Source organism: Protopterus annectens, chromosome 7.part0, assembly GCF_019279795.1.
Source record: "Protopterus annectens isolate FY-2018-M chromosome 7.part0, PAN1.0, whole genome shotgun sequence".
In the NCBI taxonomy this organism is placed as follows: Eukaryota; Metazoa; Chordata; order Ceratodontiformes; family Protopteridae; genus Protopterus; species Protopterus annectens.
In genome coordinates, this window is record NC_056739.1 from 394298995 (window position 1) to 394312761 (window position 13767).

At 40.2% G+C, this 13767-nt stretch overlaps 1 protein-coding gene across 19 annotated transcripts in view; it reads right to left on the bottom strand.

Moving 5' to 3' along the window:
* The window catches only part of PLEKHA6 (pleckstrin homology domain containing A6), a 1822600-nt gene that overhangs the window by 80561 nt on the left and 1728272 nt on the right, over positions 1 to 13767 (bottom strand). For all 19 annotated transcript variants that reach the window (XM_044076969.1, XM_044076965.1, XM_044076964.1 and 16 more), the window contains one exon: positions 9576 to 9752. In XM_044076969.1, coding sequence (XP_043932904.1) covers positions 9576 to 9752 — 177 coding nt within the window. The remainder of the gene's footprint in view (positions 1 to 9575; positions 9753 to 13767) is intronic.

The window sequence follows — 13767 nt, forward strand, 5'->3', positions numbered from 1 at the left end:
TATTTTCCAACAAGCAGTGCTCAAAGATCTACACTTTCCTCACTTAGAATGTAACATTGCCCCAGATAATATGACATCAGAAGAGAAACAGGCACTGATAGAGCTCAGAAACAACCGAAACATTGCCATTTTACAAGCTGACAAGGGTGGTGCTGTGGTTATCCAAAACATGCAGGACTATATTCAAGAAGGTCTACGACAACTTTCAGATACTAAATGTTATCAGCATATGGGTATTGACCCAACCAAAAAATTTAAGGAAGAGATTGATATCTTTCTCACTTTGGCCATGGATGAGGGCATCATTAGTCCCAAGACTCTTCAACATCTTCAGGTCAAGGACCCTTCTAAGCAAATTCTTTATTTGCTTCCGAAAATTCACAAATCCATCATTCATCCCCCGGGTAGACCAATTGTCTCTGGCCATGGCTCATTGACAGAACCATTGTCTGAGTTTCTAACCCAATATTTAAAACCCCTATTGATACATGTTAGAGCCAGAATTCAGGACACAACACAGTTTTTGAACATTATTCAGGATACCCAGCTAGACCCAAATTGGATTATGTGCACCTTGGATGTTAAATCTCTCTACACTAGCATACCTCATTGGGGAGGTTTACAGGCTTTGGATTTTTGGTTAACAAAATCTGAAATATATCCACCAGGGTTCAACACACTGCTTATATGCATGTGTGAACATGTTCTCAATAAAAATGTCTTTTATTTCCAAGGCGAATGTTATTGGCAATTGAGAGGAACAGCTATGGGTGCATCCTTTGCACCCATATATGCTGATCTCTTCATGGCATATCTAGAAGAATATGTGATTTATAACCCTCTACATAACATCTACCTTGTTGAAATGGACATTTGGAGGAGATACTTGGATGATTGCTGGATGGTGTGGCGTGCGGATACTGAATATCCTTTTGAATTTGTGGAATACTTAAACAATAATATATGGGGCATTGAATTTTCCATCACTTTTGATAAAGAACAGATTGATTTTTTGGATTTTACGATTTATCGTAACAAGGGCCATACTTTGAATACGAAAACACATCGGAAGTATCCACAATTCAATTCATTACTTCATGCTTCAAGCATGCACCCACGTCACACCATCCGCAACATCCCCAAGTCTCAATTTCTAAGAATGAAACGTATCAACTCCTCCCAAATTGATTATGATACAGCTAAACATGATTTGAGACACAGATTTTTGGACAGAGGTTACTCCAATTTTGATATTGAATCTGCCAGGATATGGACTGATAGACAGCATAGAGATTCATTATTAAAATATAAAAATAAAGATCAATACATCAAAGATGACACCATTAGATTTATAACTACTTATGGTAGGAACCATCAGATAGTGAGGGAGATTCTGAATCAAAACTGGAACATCCTTTTAGCCAATGACCATTTACGACAGATTTTGGGAAACAAATGTTCCATTACCTACAGGAGAGGTAAAACTCTGAGCACACTGCTCTCACATTTTAAACATAAGGAGAGTGGTGGTGCCCAGTACAAACAACTCACCATTTCTGGGGATGAACTGTTAGGCACATTTCCTTGTGGTCATTGCAGCTCATGTTGTCAGGTAAACAAGCTTAAACAATTTACTAGTGCCAACACGAGTAAAGTTTATGATGTACGTACATTTGGCAATTGTTCATCTACTTGGGTGATTTATCTAGCTACATGCCACTGCAATGCATTCTATGTGGGCAAAACTTCGCCACTCAGAACCAGGATTAGTGAACATAGAAGTGAAATACGTAACAAAAAAACTACTAATGCTTTATACCAACATTCTACTAAACATACAACAGCCAATTTTATGTTCATGATCATTGACAAGGTTATGGGAAATAGACATAACCAATTGGGCTGGCAAAGCATACTCAGCCATAAAGAAAAATATTGGACTATCCATTTAGGAGCACTATTTCCACCTGGCCTCAATGAACATCTGGGTTAATAAGAACATTCATGCTTTAAATACATAAATTTGGGTTTTTTTGGCTATCTATTAAAAAGGGTATTACACTGTTATTACATGTATATACCTGTTGGATGGTCATTTTTAGGATTATAAGACCACCAGTTGATATAGATAACCATTCATCTTTTGCTGTGATAGACGACATTTGAATAACAACTGTGATGATTATATACACCACCACTGTTTGTACTTCATTCCAGATGTTGAAATCACATTCAGTATCAGACATAACTGTATATTTTGGATACAGATTGGTCAGGCATATAGTACCGGATCATTTCATATTTGAACTCTGGCCCTACAATTTATAGTGTAGTTGACATTTTTTGTGTTTTATCTAACTACATATCATATGTGTGCCATAAGCATGATATATTATTGATTACAGGTCATCACATATGTCATTGACAACTTACAGATTTGTCATTGATTGTGTGCCTTTCTGAGTTAGGTATTATATATACTGTTTATAAGTAGGACACTGTTTTGACACTTTTTTAACTTATATGTAAGTTAATTGACAATGTCCCTATTTTTCGCATTATACTGAATATACATATTCATTGAGATTTGAATGAAACAGTCTGTTTATCAAGATGCATCAAACTTTTTTTGGTTGCCCATTATATATGCACATAAATTATGTGCTTTGATTTTCGATTGGTCCTGCCTCTTTTATAAGCATCCTTGCCTATCAGTGAGCTGCTATTTTGTTTTTCTTCCTCACTGAAGAAGGTTTTATTCCAAAACTAGTATGAGGATCGAGCTGTTACTTTAGTGCTTTTGTTGCACTAGTTTATTTCCAATAAATATTTAGACTTGGAACTTTCCGTGCTGGCTTTGGCGTTTTTTTTTTTTTTTTTTTTTCTACAAATAACACCTCTGCTTCAACTAGTAATTCACAGGAGGCATTCTGAGAAGCTCATGGCTTAACATTTGCAAGGTGGAAGCAATGTAAGGGAGTTGGCTGAAGGATAAATTATGCAGTCCCAAGACAGGATCCAGAAAGGCTCAAGGGAAAAGGAGACCAGCCCACATCCCACAGCCTCTGTGTTGCTTCTAGGGTCTGCCATGTCCATGATGAAGTCAGAGCTCTTGTGGGTGATAAGCTTCTGCTCTGATAAGACTTGGTGCTCTACCTGTCACTTTAGGTTGGTCGTGACAGACAGCAGGAAGGAACTATCCTGGCAACTTCTTTCAAAAGCAAAACCCTAAGGTATGGCATCATGCCTCTCATGTTTGAGTAAATGGTTGGCAGATTTTTTATAACAAGGAAACCTTAGTCTCTACAGAATGGCTCCAAGGTCTAGCTTGAACCTAAGTAGTGTACTCCCTTTTGCCACCCATTTGCCACTCCCTGAGCTATTTCTTGTTTGCTGACAAGAGTTGGCATGGCTCCTGCAGACTTTACCATTGCAACGGGATCTTCATTCAGTTTTTCACTATTGGACTTGCACAGTGTGTTCTACATGGGGTAAGACATGAGGTGAGTGAGTGAGTGAGTGAGTGAGTGAGTGAGTGAGTGAGTGAGTGAGTGAGTGAGTGAGTGAGTGAGTGAGTGAGTGAGTGCATAATTCAAGAATATCATCTGATGACAGGGCAGGTTACTGTAGTGTTTTCCTACCAGTGCTTCCTCTCACACTGATCCCCCTTATCTCTCACCCCTCCAGTATTTGTGACTAAAAGCCACCTCATTTATTTGGGCTAGTGGATGCAGCTATTCTTCCTCCTCTTCTAAATCCTCTGCAGAGGACTGTAAAGGGTCCAAGGCGTCCGGGTTGTGAGATGGACAGGGCTAGTATTGCTTTCCCTTTGCCAACACCCCTAGAAATAGCACTATATTGGGAACACCCTCTGGTTTACAAAATCAGCTCTTGACTATGTGTTGCTTTCTCTTTTCTTTCTCCAGAAAAAGCTGAACAAATAATTTGGCACAAGAAAGAGAAGGATGAGGAGCCCTGGATTATCCCACCCCTGAAGACATCCTAAAAGCACCTAAACACTTGGCCTCCTACTCCTGAGTAGGCCAGAAAGCATTATAAGCCCTCCTGCTAAGTGGTACCCAAGGTTGTGCAAGCACCCCAGGGATAACTTCCATGTCATCTCCTCAATCCAGCCTTAATCAATCAAAACACTAACCAGCCACAGCATTTGGCCAGATTCCCTGTAGATAATCAAAAACTGCTGTTAAGTCCGGCAATATGGTTTTCACTCCTGTATTCAACATTTTTATGTCACACTGAGTGTTCAGTGCAGTGTTCTCTCACTGGTAGTTATAGCTATCCTGGTTTATTTGACATGTATCTACCTATGTAAATCTGGTGTATGAATATGACATTCAATAGTTAGTTGGGTAAAGTGCTGGTGTGTCTTCACCTGGTGTAGTTATATAAATGTCTGAAGTGAATGGACCTCTGTGTGACTGGCTAGCTTGACATGGTACAACGACTATTTGTGGGACAACTTTGTGAATTCTCTAACAGCAACACTACTAACAAAGGGCCAATCATGTGAGCACTTGTATGATGGATGTTCGAGGGCTGTCCACTCTGTGTTAAAATGCACTCATGAGTGGTCACCTGGATTCAGTTGCACTGTGGTAAAGTTAGCTTTATGTGCTTTTCCACACTTGAACTGAAATATCCATTTTTGTTTTATGTTTCATCATATAAATGATTAGCATCCTAGCATGTATTTGACAGGGATGGGAGAGAGAGCAGCACTGTGAAGGGGATGTGGCTTGGAGAGCGATTTGTAAGGGGTGTGGGCAGAGATCAATGTGTTGATGTGGGTGTGGTTTGGTGGGGTGGAGCAAATTGCGAGCGGTGAGTACAAATCTTAAAATCTTGGCTACACCCCTGAGCAGTACTGAGTTTCATTTAAGATCTTCATGAGAAGCCAGTTCTGAATTTGTACGAACCAGTTGATCTATTACCCTGGATATGAGGGAATTAAACAAAATTACCACATCCTACCTACCTTGAATGGGCTTTCTCTAGCAATATTCCAGTCTCTCTGCATGTTCCTGGAGAAAGAAAGCTGCTTATACTTGTGCATCTTTTTGGTTACTGAATACTCTGTTGGATTGTCCAATCTTGGACCTCAAGCATCTTCACCAGTCCTGTGCAGTATACTAAGCTCTAGACAGTAAACCTTGATCCTAGATCCCTCAGGACATTTAAATGGAGTTATGGACATGACTGTTACTTACCGGCATATCAGTACTGGGTGACACACAAGAGGATTCTTTGCTTTATGCCAGATCATTTGCTGCCTCAGTATAAAAGACTACCCTTTGGCCTGCCATCTGCCCCCACAGTTTTTACCTTTTTTAATCTCTGCAAGTCTTTTGAGTTTCTAATGCCACGAGGGGAGTGGATCCAATTCCTAAGTCAAAATATGATTAAAGTTCATGAAATTAGTATTGTTTCAGTCTTTGATGTCAGCAAGAAGTACTCTTTGCAGCACCCACGTTGTGCCCAGTAATTTATTTATTTAACATTTGTTAACCAGGAAAGTCTGACTTGGAACAAAGCCAATTTTCAGCTGAGGCCCAGGGAGAACCACTCCAGATGCATGTCTTTGTAACGTGGGAAGAAATTGGAGCACCCGGAGGAAACCCACATGAATGGAGGGAGGAGATGCAGACTCCGCACAGAAGGCACCCCAGCTGAGAATCGAACTGGAGAACCTCTTGCTGTGAGGTGACAATGCTACCACTGCCCTGTGCATAACTCCTTCTGCAATTCGTATGGGGTTACATGTATTGGTAACATATCTAAGTATGACTGATTGTAAATTATTTTTATAAGACCTGTTGCTCCTACAACTACTGGAACTGTCTGGATATCCTTCTTCCACATTGCCCTTGTTTCTGCCTGCAAATCCTGGTATTTTATGACTTTGTGTCTCTCTGTTATAAGACGTTGTAGTCACTGGGTATAGCAATTTCAGTGATCAATGCTACTTTTGTCTTCTTTTCATGCACTACTATATCTGTTTTTTTTTGCATCTATTTTTTGAACTGTTGGTAGTGTGTGATCTGATGTGATATAAACATAATTTTCTATGATGCTTTGTGGCTCATGCTTACACTGTTTTTCAGCTACTTCAATATTATAATGTTTGCACAATTCCCAATGCGTCTTGCCACATTACTATGGTTTTCAGTATACAGTCCTTCTGCCATTAATGTATCACAACCAGCAACAAGATGTGCAACTGTTTCCAATTCTGTTTTACAGAACCTACATTTGTCTGTTTCTCCCACATGTTCAATGGAGTTTGTAAACTTAGGTGTACGTAGTCCACTACTTTGGTCCGACAATATTCACATTTCATCTTCTGGTTTAAATTCACCTTTCCTTAATCATTCCTGCATTTGGTCCTGATCAACATGAGGTTGTTCCAAGAGTTTTCTATATTTGCAACTATATTTATGTATTTTCCACATCTCTTGCCTTCACATCTGATCCTTCACCTTATATTATTTATTTTGTTTTTATATTCTTTCTTTTGTTTTTTGTTTTTTTTTGGACATTACCAATATGTTGGGCATGGTGGCAGTAAAGATGCTGCAGGAAGCCTTCAAAACTTTTGGTCTTTCATTTCCTGGATGATTATTTGATGATGGCCCCATTTAGGCTCCTTTTCAGTGACCATGAATTGGGTTCATAGGTTCATAGGTAGGTACTAGGCTATTTGCCCTAGGGTCTATATAAGCCTAGCCAAATAGGTACCCTGACTTTTCCCACCCAAGAAAATTATTTTCCTGTACCCCTGTCAAGCAGAGCCACAGAAGTGATCCCCGGGGTGAATTTCCTATTTCCCATGCAGTCATCAAGATTTTTCTTGAAGAGTGCTAATGAGGAGCATTGTTTGACATAGATAGGTGCTTTGTTCCAGAGTATGGGAATTCTCTAGGACAGGAATCTCTCCCTCCAGCATGTTCTGTTTATTGTGGTGACAAAGTTTAGGTCCCTAGAGCATGTAACTCGGAGGGATTAAGATTTCTTTAAATAAAGCATGTCCAACAGCTCTGGTTTTGACATAGATTTGTATGTAAGGCAGAGATCACCTTTGAGTAGACGATATGCAATGGAGTAAAGCTGGAGTTTTTTTAAGGTGGTCTGCTTAGGGCAAATGTTTGAGGCCGGTAATCCTCCTTTTGAGGTATTTCTGCAGCCTTTCCAGTTGCTGTAGATGTCTTGTGAGGTACATACCAAAAGGGGTGTTGTACTCTATAATGGGTCTAATGAGTGACGAGTAGATGGGAACAATGACCTCTTTTTTCCTGGATGAGAAACCTTTTGTGATGAGGTGTGCCAAGTAGAAGGATTTCCTGACTACTGTGGTGATGTGATTACCAAAGCGAGACTACTGTCCACCTGTGTCACAAGGTCTCTTATCACACTTTCGGTGTTAAGTAGACTACCGCCTATGTGGTAGTTCACAGGTACAGAGTTTTTACCAAAAGGGATGACAATGCACTTTTTGGCATTGAGCTTGAGGCCATGGTTTTGACACCAGGCATCTGTCTCAGTGAGGCCCTTTTGTAGAATGTCCACATTGTTAGGAGTTTCATTTATGGCTCTAGTTTGCAGTCATCTGCAAACTTCATTAGCCAAAGACCTTCTGTGTTAGCCTGCACTTCAGAGAAGTAGACACCAAACAGGAGAGGACCCAGGACTGAACCCTGTGGTACTCCACTTGTCACTGGTCTGAAGTCAGATTTGGAGTCTGCTACTTTCACAGTGTGGGTTCTGTCAGTGAGCCAGTTGGTAACCCATCTTGTGGCATAGGGATTTATACCTAGTTTAGTGAGTTTATCTATAATTCCAGAGTGGGGGATGGTGTTGAAAGCCTTGGCGAGATCTAGATAGGCTGTGTGAACCACTTTACCCTCATCTACAGCTTTGGTGACTGCTTCAAAGAAGTTTATCAGGTTTAGGAGACATGATCAGCCTTTTACAAACTCAAACTGGGTGGGGTCCAGCATTTGAAGATTACCATTGTCTTTGTTTATAAGTTCCAGGATGATATGTTCCATGGCCTTGCAGACCAGGCTCGTCAGGCTAATGGGGCAGTAGTTTCCAGGGTCCGTGGTGGATCCCCCTTTGTGGAGTGGGATAACCGTCACTGTGCACCATTCAGTAGGTACAAAGCCTGAGGTGAGGCTATGATTGAACATGGTACTTAGGTGGAGTGCCAGTTTGTTCTGTAGTTCATGTAGAACGCAGCCTGGGACGTTGTCAGGTCCCATAGATGCTGTGTTTTTGGCTTTGGAGAGTTTGTTTTTTTTACCTGTGCAGCCATGATTACAGGAACTTTGCATTCTTTCAGTATAGAGATAGGCCCTTTAGGGGGTGGGGGTGGGGGGGTAAAGTTAGCACTTGATCTATCTGCCAGGATGTTGGCAATATCAGTTGGTTCTGTATATTTAGTGCCATTGTGCTGTAACTCAGAGCAGATCTGAGTGTTGCCACTGAGATTCTTGACATAGCTATAGAATGCTTTGTGGATGTCTTTAGAAACAGTGGTGATTTTGTTTTCGTAACTAGCTTGGGAGGATTTTATGAGGGATCTCAGCTTCTTACTCAAGCTGACCAGGGAGTTCCTCCAATCATGGGATTTTACTCTTTTTTGCAGCAGTTTCTTTCTTCTGTTGTAGAGTTTGCCACAGTTACATTCCTTGGGTGGGCAACAATCATCTGGAAGAAGTCTGTTCTACTCTGCTCCTATGTAGAAAATGACTTGCATTTTTCAGGAAAAAAGTGGGCATTGTCCTCCATCTGATTTTTTCACCCTCTCTAGTATGGCTTTATGGGGGCCAAGATTTTGATTGTCTCAGTGGGTTTAGAATCACCATTACCTTTCTGATTTTCACAGTTAAGGGTAGAATATTAGTATGGCTACAGTATGCACATTAACAGTTGTATCACTCAATAATCAAGGAGTCTGGAATACATCACAGACTGACTAGGCAGACAACTGCAGGGATGACTGCTGTAGTGTAGACAACAGACAGTGTTCACTGGGATGCAGGCCTAAGTTCTCCAAGCCCACTCTCACATTACAATCCAGATACAAGACCACCTCCTACTGATATTCATCTTGTGCTCACAATAATCCACAGATTAAATTTTATCTTGATAAATTTTACAAGGCCTTGCTTCAGAAATGAAATAAGAGACATACAGTGTGTTTTTGTTTGTATGGTGGTATAAGACCCAGTTTTTATGCAGTAACACAACAGGTGTTAATGCTAGAACTTGGTAGTATAAGAGGGTTACATGTCTGCCTGGTACCAGCATTGAGTCTCATAGCAAGAACCCACCATCTACTTCCAACACTATCTGCTATACCAAAATGTTATGACTTGAAGTGACTGTATTTTAGAAACAGTGACTACTACAGCTACAAGTTCTGAGAAGTAGCAGCAGAAGTTAATAGCTCACTATGTGAGTAATACAATAGATTTATGGAGATTCTTGAACAACGTACTAGTTTCATTTAAGAGAAATGCCTAAATCATGGAGGAAGAAGATAGTGAAATTACCACTCGGTAAGTAGGTTTAGGGCTGGCACTATCTAGCTGCTGATTTGCTGATAGCTGTAAGCTCCGCCTCTTCTCTTTCACTGAGCCACTTTGGTGCAGTTTCATTCGGCTAAGCTGCTCTTCCACACTCATCTTGGACTTCATGTCATTGGCAAACACCGCACTCTTCGGTCGTTCCTAAAAGGACAGAAAAAAATTATATTCTTATTACTTTTTACAAACTTTACAACTTGTACACTTTTGCTGCATTCCTCCTCCCCAAAGACCTAATACCAGTCTTTTAAATATGATACCACTGTGAGACTGATATTTCTGCTCTACACATTACATAAAAAGAGGAGAGACTGATTCTTATGTTTTAGAGATGCTACTTTATTCCATAAAAGCAAACATAATTCCAAAACAGAAGATGCAGGTTTTAAGTTGAGGAGTAGTAATCTGTTAAGATAATGGAAGTGGTCACTGATATACTAATGAGACATCTTCAGCATAGAACAACAGATGCTATGCTGACAGCTCACTAACTACTAAATCACAAGTTTAAGTAGAAATTGTTTCCAGACAATCCAATGAGTCTGCTAACTAGAAAAGTGCACTAGAAGATGTATTCCACAAAAGCATCATACAATGACAAGAAGCTTAAACACTGAAGGATTGTTGAAAATTGTTGCTCAAGAGGATACCAGTCAGATAAAACAAAAAACAATGAGTGAGAACAACCAAAATGTAAATCAGGATAATCTAAGGGAACAAACCAGAGACATTCATTACACTTTCATTAACACTTCAAACCGCACTGCTATTCAACTACTTTACTAGAGTATCCACGTCTGACAGCAATGGAATTGTCTCTGAAATGCATCTGATTCAGTGCAGGTCAGATGAAAAACTTTATGAAGATAGTTTTATTTACTGACATTTGATTACAGGTACAGTCTGACTGGGTAAGAGCCCATTTTCAGCAGAGGCCCAGGGAGAAAAAGCTCCAAAGTATTACAAAACATTTTAAGAACAATAGTTTTACAGTCTTTAAAAATAATAAGAATAAGAATAATAAACAGTTTAATTATACCCAATTAAACATAATATGAAAACATTGGTTATGAATAGATACACGTTATATGACAATGATTTAATACTTACAGAAATTTTAGCTACTGTTAAGTTAGTATAATACAAACATGAACTGCAATAAGTGAAAGAAAAGCAGACTTATGGTATGTTTAGAGAGCAAGCCATGGGAGAGAAATTGAGTGAAGAAGGGAGAGTAAAGAGATGTAAGATATGAACAGGTATTTGTTCACGTTTAGGGATGTAGTTTATCCTGGTGTGGAAGTGCTGGTTTCAGTTGACAGTCACTGTTTTAAAGTTATTCTGCCTCAAATCAAATGCTTTTTCCTCCTTGTTGTACAATACTGTTTGAATGTTTATAATGTGCATAAAATAAAAAAATGGAATTTTTTTAAAAAGAAAATAAATAAAATAATAAAGCTGGTTAAAACAATAATATTCTTAGGGAGCAAACACTTTGTTCTGCTGTGATAGTGCCACCTTGTGTACAAAGGTGGATTGCCACTTAGAACAACTACTTGATTGTAGCCAAAGGCAGGAGGTACTAAAGAGAGCGCAACAACACATCTCTTTGGTGTTTGCATGGATGAAGTGCCATAACTAGAAACCGTAGAGGCAATGGCATGGTCAACATCAGTAGCACAGTACTAAAAAAAAGTTTGAGTTTCAGGTCAGAATAAAATCTATTTTTTTTTTTTTTTAATCACCCTTTTGGCTGTTCTCCCACTAAAGTTGCTGAAACAGGTGAGATGTGAGCAAGGTGCTCATTTCTTATGACCCTTTATACATATGTGTGTGTGTGGGGGGGGGATTTATACAGTAGTACAATGAAAGAAGGAAGTGCTTCAAGACAGCTCCTCATCAATAAACTTAAGATCAGCAGGACTTCATTAAATCCCACTGCAATAATCTAATCAAATGGGGGGGGTATAGGCTGCTGAGGAGAAACGTAGCACTGTCTCCTTCGCTTCTTCTTCATTTGGTTGCTTGCATATACTGCACTGGGAGTAAACAAGCTGATGCTCACTGAACAGGACTATATGGGGGGGGGGGGGCATGTCTGAACACTTGCTCCTTCCCCAGTTATTTTACTGCATGAATCACATATACAAGTAAGTGAAGGTGCTCCACCAGAATTCGAGCTCTCAGCTGCACAGAGGAGCTTAAAAGTACACCAGCATTCACAGTGATCCATAGAACCTGCATTTGAATCTTTGTTGAAGAACTCTAGTGGTGGACTCCTGGGTGGTAACCAGGTCAGTACCTATCCAGCTTGCCAATGGTGGCAGTTTATTTCACTTTTAGGTGAAGGGGTATGCCGAAGAAAGTACAATTTTGTCTACTTACCATAAATGGAGGTGTTTGTCTTCACTGTTGCAGTACTAACAATACGGGTTATCCTTGCTGTGATAGCCCTTGGTTGGCTTGAATACCAGAGACTTTAAAACCTCCTCCTGGGCTGATGGGCACCCTGATTCTGATGTCTGGGAATAAGAGTCATTAGCCAGCACCAGTTTATCAGGTCCTCCTTGCCCCTAAAGGAGCCCCAAAGTCTAAACCCAAGGTCAAGCGCACAAGGCACCCAAAAAATCACCAATGCATTAACAAAGTAGTAAAATATAGACTTGAAGATGAAAGGGGAATGGGAAGGACTGAACAGGAACAGGGTACCCACCTCAATCAGAAGGTATCATAGAAGGGAAGGAAAAATGAAGACCTACAGCAGCAATGAAGGCATTCAAACATCTACAGTAAATAGACACAACTGTACTATTTTCATCATGTTTTATTGCTGCAATATGAACAATATGGCAATATTCGCAAAGCTATAAATGGGGAGGCCGGAAACTAATCAAGGTGGGTCTAGAATGTCTTGCAACACTACTGAGGCAAACCACCTCTAGGTCTAGAAAAGGTAGGAAGTTGTGCTGTTTAGTAAAAAGTGTGGCCAGAGGACCATGTGGCAGCCTCCAAAATTTCTCTGGTGGGAACCCCTCTAAACAAAATGTTGGTAGTAGCTGCAGCTCTGGTAGAATGTGTCCTAATCTTATCAGGAGTCTGTTTTCCATGGTGATGACAGCAAAGGACATGCAACTAGAATTCCATTTAGAAATGGTTTGTCTGCTGATAGAACTTCCTATCTTGTTGGCTGCAAAGGCCACAGAGTTGGCTTGTTTTCCTGAAAGTCTTTGTCCTGACAAGGTACCCTCTGAGCTGTCCATGAGCATCCAATGAATGCAGGACCCATCTCCCTCTATTTTGGGGGTGAGGAAAGAAGGCAGGAAGATGTACAGACTGGTTTAAAGACACTTCAGTGACTACCTTTAGTTATGATGGAGGGATTAGTTCTGATAGAAAATCTGCCTTGGTGAAAGATCAGAAAAGGCTCAAGGCACATGGAAGTTTGCAGTTGTGAGACCCTTCTAGCAGAGGTAATAGCAACTAGAAAAATTGTTCTCCATGAGAGAAATGTTGTCAGCCATGGCTTTCTAAATCAAAGTTGAGGTGCCAGGATAGAGACGGAGGTCTAATAGGTGGTCTGAGATGAATGATGCCTTTTAGATGCTGCTTCACAACACATCGGGAAAAGAGTGGTGGCTGCATAGGAAGTCACACAGAAATAGCAGAAGCATGTATCTTAATGGAAGAGTAGGATAAATCAGATTTAAATAATTCTGTAAGATAGGTTAGCACTTGGGAAAGCTCTGCAGACCTATGAATGAAAGTTTATTAACACCGAACAGAAAATGTTTTCCATTTTGCTCTGTATGTTTTGCTCATGCTTCATTTTCTACCTTCTCTCAGGGTAGCTAACATCCTTGTTCAAAGAAATTCTCTGAGGAGCAGTCAGTATATTAACCATGCAGTCAGCCTCAAGGTCATGAAATTAGGGTGTATAACAGTTCCTCTATTCTGTCAACAGGTTCACCTTTTGAGGCAGTAAACATGAGTAGAGGAAATCTAACTTGCCTCAGCCAAAAAAGTGCAATTAGAATCAATATTGACTCTTCCTTCCTGATCTTCAGTAGCATTCTGCGAATGAAAGGTATGTGGTTGCTCCATGTTTGGGCCCCTTGGGTTGGGGCCCACTAGGCCTGGGTTTTGGCCTGCTTGCCATCAT